Below are 11,816 nucleotides of genomic sequence, written 5' to 3' on the forward strand. Positions count from 1 at the left end.
AGTAAGAACAAATGCATTAAGACCTATTGCCAGGGAAGCAACTGGAGCAAATGGCAAGAACTACATAAAAGGGGGCTGGAGAGATGGCTCAGAGGTTAAGAGCACTGGCTGCTCTTCCAGAGGTCCTGAGTTCAGTTCCCAACGGCCACATGGTGGCTCACAACCATCTGTACTGAGATCTGGTGCCGTCTTCTGGCCTGCAGGCATACACGCAGACACAGTACTGTATACACAATAAACAAATAATTAAAAAAAGAACGAACTACATAAAAGGAAGCATTTGATTGGAGGTCTGCTTGCAGTTCAGAGGGTGAATCCATCATCATCATGGTGGGAAACAGATAGGTATGGAACTGGAGCACAAGGCCACACCTCCTAACCCTCCCCAAACAGTTCACTCCTTGGTGACTAAGCATTCAGACAGAAGATGCTATGTGGGCCATTGTCATTCACTGAAGGATAAGGAACTGCGGCCTTGTTGGAGAATGTGGGTCACTGGGGGCAGGCTTTGAGGTTTCAAAAGCCCACATAAGGCCTAGTCTCTCTTTCTCTCTTTGTCTCTGTCTGTCTATCTCTGACTCTGTCTCTCTGCCATTTTCTTGTGGATCAGATTTCAGATTAAGTTCTCAACTACTGCTCCAGCACCACGCTCCCTACCAGGGACTCACCGTCTGAAACTGTAAGCCAGCCCCAATTAAATGCTTCCTTTTTTAAGTTGCCTTGGCCATGGTGTCTCTTCACAGCGACAGAACAACAGTAACTAACACGCCATTTCTCCAGCCCCCTGTGAAGTTGTGGAGTGTTGGTGGACTAACTAGTTGCTTTACTAATCTATTTTTACTATCAACCAGCTGTCATGGGTTGAGGAACCTGCTTACTACAAGTTGTCAGGAGGTAGAGATGAGGCTGAAGCCCAGGGTCTATCTACTGTTCAGTCCATGGGGATCCTTAGACCAAGGCAGGGCATCTCCATGATCACTGAAACCCAGGTGGACAGCTCGGCATGGAAGAGCAGGTAAGAGTGAAGACCCAACTCCAAGAGGAGAGCAGTCACCATACTGCAGTGCAGGGCGTGTCTCAGGGGCATGTCTCAGGGGCATGTGTGAGGGCATCTCTGTGGGTGTGTCTCAGGAGCATGTGTGAGGGCATCTCTGTGGGTGTGTCTCAGGAGCATGTCTGTGGGCATCTCTGTGGGAAGTCTGAGGGCATCTCTGTGGGCATGCCTGTGGGCGTCCCTGTGGGTATGTCTGGTGTATGTCTAGGGGCATGTCTGGGGGCACATCTGCCTATGGGCATTTCTGGGGTGATGTCTGGGGTGACGTCTGGGGACATTCTGTGGGCATGTCTATCTGTGGCATGTCCAGGGAGATTGTCTTGAATGTTAACAGAGGTAGGAAGATTCAGCCCGAATTCAGACAGCACTGTTCCCTGCACTGGGAGGAGCGGAAGTTAACTGAGCAAGTGATGGAGTGGATGCATTTGTTTCTCTCCGCCTTTAGCTGAGGATGTAATGTGACTAACTGCTTGAGTTTGCCTTAGCTTCCCCAAATCGATGGACTATGGCTTGGAAAATAAGCTAAGCAAGCCCTTTCCTACCCCTGCTGCTTTTGGTCAGGGTGTGTTATCACAGCAACCGAATTGAAACGACAGTGCTAAAGAGATGGACATGGGCCTCACATTCTTTCTGCTCACAATGCCTCGAGTATGTCCCAGCTTCCTTCAGATGTCCCCCTTGACCGTTCTGCTCAAAATGACGCACTCCTTCTCCTCTGCACCCGGCTTTAATTTTAAATTTTCATCAACACTTTTGCCTTCAGACATAACCCGCTGTGTTCACCGCCACCCCGCCCGCTCCTCTTCCTAGAACAAGACGTCTAATGCGGAATCTGCCCTGTGCTTCTGAGACTCGGGTCATGCTCGGAACAACATGCTGAAATGCACTTGTTCACAAGCAGGACGGAGCTAGAGAAAAGGGCGCCGGCAACGTGGAGGGAAACTTGGACTTCCAGGCTCTACTGGAGACATAAATGAGCCCCCTCTGTCTCTGGGCTCCATTTCCTCTCAGGACATCCAGGGGTGTGGACCCTGTTCCCAGCCCAGACGCTGTGTGTGGCTTGGTCTTTGTCGTTCCTCCAGAGGAGAAGTTGCTGATGGAAGCACAGCTCTGGGAGACGAGAGGGTGAGTCAGTGGTTGGGCAGACCCGAGCGGCAGAAGTGGGGGTGGAGAGGAAGGAGCCCGGGGCTGGGAAGGGGGCAACTGTAGGAGCGGATGGAGAGAATGCCAGAAGGGCAGAGAGGAAGATGGCCAGTTATCCACAGAAGGGCTTGCTTGGTGACCAAATCCAGGGACGCGAGAATGGAAAGATCAACTTGATTGGAGCCTATGAGATGGAATATACGGTACCCACAATGGTTAATTTTAACTGTCATCTTGACGCAATCTAGAACCTCCGAAGAAAGACTCAAAGCAGGGGGCTGTCTAGATGAAGCTGGCACACAGGGGTGTCTGGGGCCCCCTCAGGCACCCCTGTACAGAGTACACATTGATGGGTGTGGGAAGACCGAGCTCACTGAGGGTAGGTAGCACACTTCCCCAGTCAGGGCTCCAGCACTGTATAAGTGTAACAGTATAGAGGGCCACTGTGTAACAGCACTGAGTAACAGTATAGAGGGCCACTGTGTAACAGCACTGTGTAACAGTATAGAGGGCCGCTGAGCACATGCGCCTGCATCCATTCCCTATTTGCCCTTGACTGTGGATGCACTGTGACAAGCTGTTTGCAGTTCCTGCTGCCTCGACTTCCCTTCTGGAATGAGGTGCAATCTAGAATTATGAGCTAAAATCAACCCTTTCTCCCCTAAATTGATTTTGGTCAGCATTTTACCACAGCAATATAAATGGAATTCAGACAGTATCTTTGGACCCCAGACCTCTTACCCAGATGCATAATCCTACCCTGGGAGTTGTCCCAGGGGTAAGCTCATGCCTAGCATGCACAAGATCATGAGTTTGGTCCCAGCACCGAGAAAGAGAAGACCTTTGTGAGGCACAGAGCCATCTAGAAAGAGTGATGATCCTGCGTTAGCGTGTGAGAGTATTTAATGCCCATAGCCCAGAGTTGACAGGCGATCTTCCAGCTCTCTTCCACACTCAATGCGTACACACACGAGTCTTCCTGCTTCCAGGAGAGGTGGGCTTTAGGCAGAAATGGCTCCTGAAGCCATAGTAGCAGCAGCAGAAGTTTTAGTGGCAGAGTATGCAAGGTGGGTGACTTGGGGGACTCAGCCAGGCTTCTACTCCAGCTTGGAGTTCTGTCATGTATCTCTGGGTCCTGCAACACACGGCGCCCAGTCCCTTCCAACCCTTCCTGGTTCACACACGGCGCCCAGTCCCTTCCAACCCTTCCTGGTTCACACACGGTGCCCATTCCCTTCCAACCCTTCCTGGTTCATACACGGCGCCCAGTCCCTTCCAACTCTTCCTGGTTCACACACGGCGCCCAGTCCCTTGTGCCCCGTTTACCCCACTCACCAGTCAGGACCTGAAGTTGGTGCTCAGCATTGTGACCGCAGTCCAGCCCACCGGCCACAGGTGACCCCAGCTTCTGCCTGCCCCTGGCCACAGCCCAGAGGACACCGGCTGTAAGAAGCTTGCTGAAGAGGACACAGGCCAGGAGGATGAGGATGGAAGTGGGTGGGAAGGAGGTCTCTCCTGATTGGCCCCTTGGAAAGAGAAGGAAGATGGTAGAGGTGATCTACAGGATGAAACCTGCCCTTGGAGACGGAATAGAGAGGAACCAGGAATTCCTGGGGGCTTGGGTGACTGGGAAGGGGCTTTGTGGGGGCTTAGAGGAATCTGCAAGTCTATTAGGATCTGCTGAGGGCACAAAACATACAACAGGGGTTGCAAAACATCTGCCCAGGGATTGCAGAACACAGTTCTGTATTAGTGCATAGGAATGGATGAACCTGCACATGTGCTCAGGGGTTACAGAACATAGTTCTGTATTAGTACATAGGAATGGATGGGCCTGCACATGTTCTCAGGGGTTGTATCATTTCTGTACTAGTACATAGAATGGATGGACCTGCACATGTGCTCAGGGGTTGCAGAACACAGTTCTATATTAATACATGAAGCATTCAGAATGGGTCCTGGTTCTTCTGAAGAAGTAGAGACCCAAGGTCCTTGGTTTTAAGCTACAGCCCTGAGACTTCTTGCTGTGGTACTTCTGGAAATTGTCACAAAGGGCTCCAGTTTCTTAATATCTAAGCCCAGTGACGTCAGTGTGCTAGTGGGTGGGAGACGACACCTGGGCCTTTGACTGAGCTGCTGGTCCTGGGACCCCATCCCCAGTCACTGCCAGAAGTCTGAAGGGGGCACCACTGTACCTGGAGGTGCTGTGTTCCACTTGGGCACCATCAAAACTCTCCAATTCCTTAGGGACCCATAGGTCTTCGGCATCTTGTTCATCTAGAGGGTCTATGAGAGACAAGCCATGAGACCACTGTTCTTTTAGGCCACTGCCTGTTGTGGAGAGCCATATAACTCAGGAAGTAAAGAAAACTACAAGGCTCAGGAATCTCACTCCAAGCCATTACAGCTGTTGGGGAGAGGAGACTCAAACCAGGACCAGCTGCTTACAAGTTATTCAGGGAGCTCCAGGAATGCAGGGAGCTCCAGGGATACAGAGAGCTCCAGGGATACAGAGAGCTCCAGGGATGCAGGGAGCTCCAGGGATACAGAGAGCTCCAGGGATGCAGGGAGCTCCAGGGATGCAGGGAGCTCCAGGGATGCAGGGAGTTCCAGGGATGCAGGGAGCTCCAGGGATGCTGGGATGGGCTTTTTGGTGATGCAGCTGGTTTGGAGCTGCCTGTAAATAAACCCTCGCCCATGCACCTACAAGTAGCCCCAGTAAATTCACTAGTTCACTGAGCTAGACCTGGGTGGAACCTTTGCTTGGATCTGTTGCTAGTGGCTAAATTGGGACAGACATTTGCTTATGTCTCCCAGGAAAGTCACACAAACATGGCCCAAGGACCAGCCAAAGGTCCAGCCACTGTACTCACCTGCCAGCACCTCCACCAGGACCTTCTGGAGGACATCAGCCTCTTGGCCTCGGAGGCTCTGACACTGGTAGAGACCCGCGTCACTGGCTTGGAGGTTTCGCAGAGTGATGGTGAGGGTTCCAGCCAGGGCGTCGTCCGTGATGACCGTGCTCCCGTTCCGTTTCCTCAGGAAGGCCAACAGCCACACGTTGTGTGTGCTCACCACACGCTGGCACGGGCCCCCCTCAGCCAGCTGGCGACACCAGGCCTTCCGTCTTCCCCAGTACTTCAAGGAGTCGTAAGTACATGATACCCGCAGGGCCTGGCCAGCCACACCCTGCAGCACCGTTGTGTTGAGGGCTTGGGATGACTCTGCAGGGGAGACTGCCACTTGTCACCTCATCCACCCACCAAGTGGTCACCGAGTGTCTGTCTACCACCAGCAGCAGACTATGCAGACAGGATCCTGCCCTTAAAGAGCTTAGGGTGTCTAGGGAGAGGGGGTGTCTAGGATGCTTCCCAGACACCTTTGGAGGCAGCAGCCGGGATGCAGGGAACACAGTGAACATGCGGTCATCAGAATAAGCTCCGTCCTCAGACACCGTCCACTTTTTGCTTGAAACAGGATATCTTACCAGTGCACAAGATAGTTAATGTTCTTCTGAGCTTGTGTGTGAGGAATTTTCTAGATCAAGTTAGCCTACGGGAGTGCTGATGAGAGAGTATCTGGATTCAGCTAATTGGGGCGAGAAGCCCCACACTGAATAGGGCAGCAACAAGGTCCCTACAACATCAAAAGGAGGAAGAGAACCAGGTAGCTGCCCTCATCTCTCAGCTTCTTGACTAGGCATGCAACGTAGCAGCCGCTTCCTGCTTCTGCACCATGTCCTTCCCTCCAGAATGGATTGTATACCCTAGCACCGCAAGCCAAAGGCACCCGTCTTTCACCGAGTCACTTTTGTAAGATTATTTTGTCATAGCAGCGCAACAGTAACTAGCACAGCTTACACAGACCAAGCCGTCCTGTGCACTTCTAAGGATCTGAATGGCTCTGCCTCCTGTGTCTCCATCCCTGGGAGACAGGTACACGCCACTACATCTGGCTTTTCTCACGGGTTCTGCGGGTCCAAATGCAGTCAATACAAAAACCGTATCGACTAAGCCATGCCTTGTTCTTGAAACCCCTCTGGTTCTACTTTGGACATCTTCCCTCCTGTCATATGGGACCAGGATGTCTCTTCTCCCCTCTTCATCTCAGGAGAGCAAGGTTAATGGATCCTTGGAGCTCGGCTGGTTCCCCAGGGATCTGGGATACCCTCCTCGCTTACCCTGCCTCGCTGGCTGCTCTCTTCAGTCATCCACACTGGATGTCTCTCTTTTCCCAACCTTCAGCTCACAGCTTCCCTATTTCTGTGGCTCTGTTCCTCTTTTAGGAAGGACTTGTCTCAAAGCTATTTTGGGGGAGACACGAGGCTGCCGTTATGGGGCACCTCTTGGGGTAGGGTTGGTGGCATTGGCGCACCCACCAAGTTGTGGTCAGGGCAGGGGGACAAGGGTTCCCCCAAACTTTCTGCCTCTTGAATCTTGTCTCCAGCTGTTACTGAGATGGAAACATGAAAGGCGGAGTCGAGGAGCTGGTGGCCCGACTCTTGGAACAGACCTCATGTGAGTGTTCTCTCCACACACCAGCCCCCCACCCCCTGCTTCCTTACATCTCCCTCCACTTCCAGATGCTGCGGGGACAAGACACAGCAGCCTCTCTCTCCTCTCAGCTGGGTTTGCACACTACTCTTCAGCTACAGGAGCCGCTCAGCCTGCCGTGGGAGGGGCAGCCTGTTGCCCCAAGGACGCAGGGGCCTTCAGCACCCTCACCTCCCACTGAGGGCTGAGGTCAAATGTGGGAGGGGTGGCAGGAGGATGCGAACCCAACCCAGGTCCCTCCTCCTTTCTTCCCTCTCCCCATTCCGCCACCCCACTTAGGCAGAAGCGCTTCTTGAGTGTTTAAGGGGTCTTCTCAGAGCCTCCACAGGTCCCCCGCCTGACGGCTAGCGCCACCCTCACAACTCCCTCAGTGAGCAAGTCCAGCAGCCCCTTAGCACTCCCAACACATGGGGGTTCATCCTGGGGAGGACGGTGTGAAGAGCACGGGAGGAAAGCAGAGCCAAGCAGGATACTTGAGCATGCCGGACTCCAGCCTCCTGCACAGTTCCCCCCCACAACATCCGCACCCCACCCAGTCTGTGAGGCATTGTAGAGGGCGGGTCCCACCTGTGCTCAGCAGCAGGAGAAGCAGGTAGAGAGGTCCCATGACTCCCTTGCTCGGCCAGCCGGAGAGGATGGACGGACGAGGGGAGGTCCCTGGTGCAAGATCTCTTCTTTCCCTTGAAGTGCAGAAAACAGAGGACCAAGCCAGTCAGGCGCAGCCCACAGGAACTGTGCTCCTGGATTGAGCAACAGTCAGGACTAGGGCAGGCGCTGTGATTCAAGGAGGGAGGGGGGAAAGGAGGTCTCCGCAGTGCCGCCTCCTGCGAAGCTGGCCAGAGTGGCCCTGAGTGGCGGTCACCAGACAGGCTTTCGGATGCTCCCATCTCCTTGCAGAACCTCATCTGGAGGTTACTATCCTCACCCTGTAGCCAGGGTCCCACCTCTCCTAGAGGACAGCTGCTTCTGAGGATGTTGACATGTCACCAGCTCCTGATCACAACCCTATTGGGTAAGGCAGCAGCTTAGGGGACCAGAGCCAGACTTCCTGCTGGCTGTGTGTATGCTCAGGCCTGCAACCTCTCTGTGCCTCATTTTGTGCACCCGTAAGATGGGACAATTCGTGATAAGCAAGTTTATCAGGGGCTAAAGGGGTTTCTTACGATCAGGGGTTCAGATACACAGAAGCCCTCAGCAAGGGTTAACTGTGTCTATTTCCCCAATCGGCAGGGGGCGGGGCTTGGCATGGGCTTTTGAAATCTCTAGCCCACCCCAAGTGGCACACTTCTCCAACCAGGTCACACCTCCTAATCCTTCTAATCCTTTCAAATAGTGCCACTCCGTGGTGACTAAGCATCAAATATATGAGCTTATGGGACATCCTTACTCCAACCACCACACTCATAAGCTCACATGTTTGAATATGTAGTCTCCAGTGGGTGGGATTCTTTGGGAAGGGTGTGCATCAAGGTGGCTGTGAGTCAGGGATGGAGCTGGGGGACCTGGACACACGCCAGAGCAGGGGCATGCCAGGGGTCCTGAGGGAAGACCTGGACACATGCCAGAGCCGGGGCATGCCAGGGGTCCTGAGGGAAGACCTGGGAGCCTGAGGTGCATTACCCGACTCCGATTCTGGCATAGTTCCCTCTCCATTCTCATGACTGTAGCTGCTCATTCCTCTTGAGACTGGCCATGTGACCGGGAGTACACTGGAAGTGGGAACTCGTGGGTAGTAAAAGACTGTATCCCACAACGGGACACACAGCCCAGCGTGGGTCTAATGCTTGGAGTGGCCCTGAATCAGGATCGTGTGTGTGTGTGTGTGTGTGTGTGTGTGTGTGTGTGTGTGTAGGCCGAAGGCGTCTTTCCCCAGGAATTATCCATCTTATCTTTTGAGACAGGGTCTCTCACTTGGCATGGAATTCATCATTTGGGCTACGTTGTCTGGTCAGTGAGCCCCAGGGATTCACCTGTCCCCACCTGCCCAGAGCTGGGATTATAAATGTACACCATCATGCCTGGGCCTTTCCCCCTCACGCCTTGGCTGCATCTAATCTTAATGACTAAAGAGTTATGTTACATGCTTCTATATATGACAACATGTTTAGTGGCTCACCCATTCTGACCTAGGAGTGCAGAATATACTTTTAGCATATTAGCCCTTTCAAATGCAGTTATTTCTTGAGTTTTGCAATCAAGACCTATCCACCCCTTGTTGCACATTTTGAGTTCGGTGTGTCCCTCACCAAGTGTCTTCTTATGAAACAATGAGAAAGGCGTGCTGGGCTGTACACCTGGCTCTCTGTGTGGGCTCTGGAGACCATGAGAACAGAGCCACCTCCCAGCCCCCGCAATGCCATATGCATAGTTCTGAGAAAACAGGGATACAAACTAGCCAGCACAACATCTCTGTGCCTATTTTAGTCTCTAGTTCTCTCTTGTCTTTTTCCCCTTCCCTTGTGTTTTATCTGTTAAGGAAACCAGCTGGTTCAGCCTGCAGAGTTCCCCACAGTGCAGCGCTGACTCACACGCCCCCGGTGTTGCTCTCACGCCCTGCTCCCCGCCCCCTCCCCCGCCCCCACACTTCTTAAGTTGACCTAACTGTGGAGGCTTCACAGATCTGGCTTGTGGACACTTCACAGGTCGGGGTGGGATCCCGAGGCCTTCTTCTCTGTGACGCAGCAGTGCTCAAGTCATTTGAGGCTGTGGAAACAAATGCTCGTCACCTCTGGGAGACACGACCTGCTCAGAAAAGCAGACGGTGGGGGCAGGTGAGGTGGGTCAGTGGTTAAAGCAGTGGCTGTGTGAGCTCGAGGTCCTGAGTTCAAACCTTGGGATCCACACAGGGGAGGAAAGAGGCCTCACACACATGCCCACACATCACACGTTGGAGTGACAGGAAAAGGTAGGAGAGCACGCTGGTACATACCCACAATCCCACCCTGGGGAGGCTGAGACATAGAGAGGCCCCGTCCCCAAATAAAAGACGGGTGTGCTTCATTCTCTCATTTATAAACTGCTGCTGTTGTTGCTTGTGCTTGATTTTTTTCTTTTGCAAAAGTGTACTGTTTTATTGGAACCCTAGTTGTCATTAATATCATTTAATTTTTCACGTAGGTGTAAGTGAACAGTTTGAATAGATTTGATACATTTCAGTTCATTGCTACAGACCAGGCTGGCCTCAAACTCATGGAATCCTCCTGCCTCTCTCAGTGCTGGCATTAAAGGTGTGAGCCTCCGCTCCAGCATGGTAGCTGTTGTTTTTGTTGCCATGGGAATCACTCAGTCTTTGGCCCTGGTTAGTTCCCGAGTCCTTGTGGCTGATGGAAGGCCACCAGTTTCCCTGCCTTCTAGCATGACAAGACGTCTTAGGCCTGGCTTGTTCACTTCCGGCAAGACTTGGGTCAGTCCCTTTTGGGGAATGCTGTTTCCATGTTTAGTGAGAGTCCTCTTTCAATTCCAGGGCAGTGTCTTGTGTCCTGTGGCTGTGATAAAACACACAGATGAAAGTAGCAAAAAGGAGAGAAGTGTTATTTGGTCACAGCCCCAGATTAGAGCGCGCCATGGCGGGTCACCACGGCTGCATGGACTTGAGGTTACATCACACACTGGTCAGGGAGCAAAGACAGACACACGCACATCTTCCGGTGAGCAGCTCCTTCCCTGTTTTTGTTTCCAGTCCAGGACTCCAAGCCCTGGGAATGGTTTGGTCCACAATTAAATGTAATTAAGATCCCCCACAACTGGACTCCAAGGCTCCCAAGCAATTCTAGATCCCATCAAGTGGACAGTTAACACTATCACTTGTCACAGCAGAGGCCTGCAATCCGAGATTGCAAATTCAAGGCCAGCCTGGGATATATATGGAGGAACTGTCCCAAAAGAAGAAGAAAAAGAATTAGTATTTCAAGACCACTGAAGTGTATGCAGTGTCAACTTGATATAGCCATGAATTACCTGAGAAGACGGTGTGTGTGAGGGGGTGTTTCTAGATCAGGCTGGTTTGTGGGCATGCCTATGGAGGAGGACTGACTGACTGTCTTCACCGTGTTAACTAATGTAGTAAGATCCAGCCCACCGTGGGTGGCACCATTCCCTAGACAGGGGGCCCTGGACTACATGCGTAAAGAGAGGGCGCTGAACACAAGAAGCATGACCTTATTCTCTGTCTACCTTTGAGCTTGGGTGTGACTCGCTGCTTCAAGTCCCTGCCTTGACTTCCCCGCAATGGTGTGCTGTAACCTGGAGTTGTCAGCGGAACAAACCCTTTCTCTTCTAGACCTGCTTTTGTCCGGGTCACAGAAATGGAACTCCGACCACCACAACATGGACGCTGTGGGGACTCACTGCTGGTGGGTTAGTCACCGACTCTAGGCTTTTCTAGTGGGTGGAAGTAAGAACTCTTTTCGATTTTTTTTCAGGATGGAGGTCTTATGCAGCCTCAGATTTGCTTTATAGCCAAGGGTAGCTGTGATCTCCTGATCCTCCTGCCCCCATATCCCCAGTACTGAGACTGCAGGATGATACCCTGCTGCTGCCTAATTGTTTGTACGGATACTTTCAATAGAAAACCAGGAGGAGGGCCATCCGTGAGGTGCAGCAAGCAAAGGCTCTTGCTGCCCAAGCCTGAGGGCTTGAGTTCGATCCCCAGAAGCCCCGTAAAGCGGACAGAGAGAATTGATGCCATGAAGTTGTTATCTGATCTCACTCTTCAAGAATATGTCAAGTGTGGCCCCCATGGTAATAGATACTCATAAAAAGGAAACGCAGAACTAAGAGGAGTTGCCTACGCCCTTTATCCTGCTCCTTTGTCTCCGACCCCTCACAGAGAGCCCCATCCCCAGACAGTAGCTTCAGAGGCTCAGCAACTCATTCGCTTTATCCCACATCATGGCACAAAAGTCACAGAATAGTGACACCAGGGCTCTTGCCAACAGTACGCTCTCTGAAGCTGTTATCACTTTAAGTGGGTTTTTAAAAATTCTTTTATTACACTTTGAGAATACAGGAAAATTACTATGCAAAGTTGGTCCTCAGCCAAGTTCATGTGTTTCCTTGCCCGTCGT

At 52.2% G+C, this 11,816-nt stretch overlaps 1 protein-coding gene across 2 annotated transcripts; it reads right to left on the reverse strand.

Moving 5' to 3' along the window:
* Window positions 1-1,765: 1,765 nt before the first annotated feature.
* Trem2 (triggering receptor expressed on myeloid cells 2) lies at window positions 1,766-7,500 on the reverse strand. Of its 2 annotated transcripts, none has more exons than XM_040729475.1 (5): window positions 7,318-7,500; window positions 5,071-5,421; window positions 4,393-4,483; window positions 3,533-3,723; window positions 1,766-2,164 (listed from the first exon to the last, which is right to left on the reverse strand). In XM_040729475.1, the coding sequence occupies exons 1-5, from the start codon at window positions 7,355-7,357 to the stop codon at window positions 2,013-2,015; spliced, it is 825 nt and encodes a 274-aa protein (XP_040585409.1). In that variant the 5' UTR covers window positions 7,358-7,500; the 3' UTR covers window positions 1,766-2,012. The 2 variants fall into 2 exon arrangements, with proteins under 2 accessions (XP_040585409.1, XP_040585410.1); XM_040729476.1 differs by lacking the exon at window positions 1,766-2,164 and adding an exon at window positions 3,083-3,332 and having other exon boundaries at window positions 7,318-7,497.
* Window positions 7,501-11,816: the final 4,316 nt, after the last annotated feature.

The sequence above is a fragment of the Mesocricetus auratus genome, unplaced genomic scaffold, assembly GCF_017639785.1.
Source record: "Mesocricetus auratus isolate SY011 unplaced genomic scaffold, BCM_Maur_2.0 Super-Scaffold_100021, whole genome shotgun sequence".
NCBI lineage: Eukaryota > Metazoa > Chordata > Mammalia > Rodentia > Cricetidae > Mesocricetus > Mesocricetus auratus.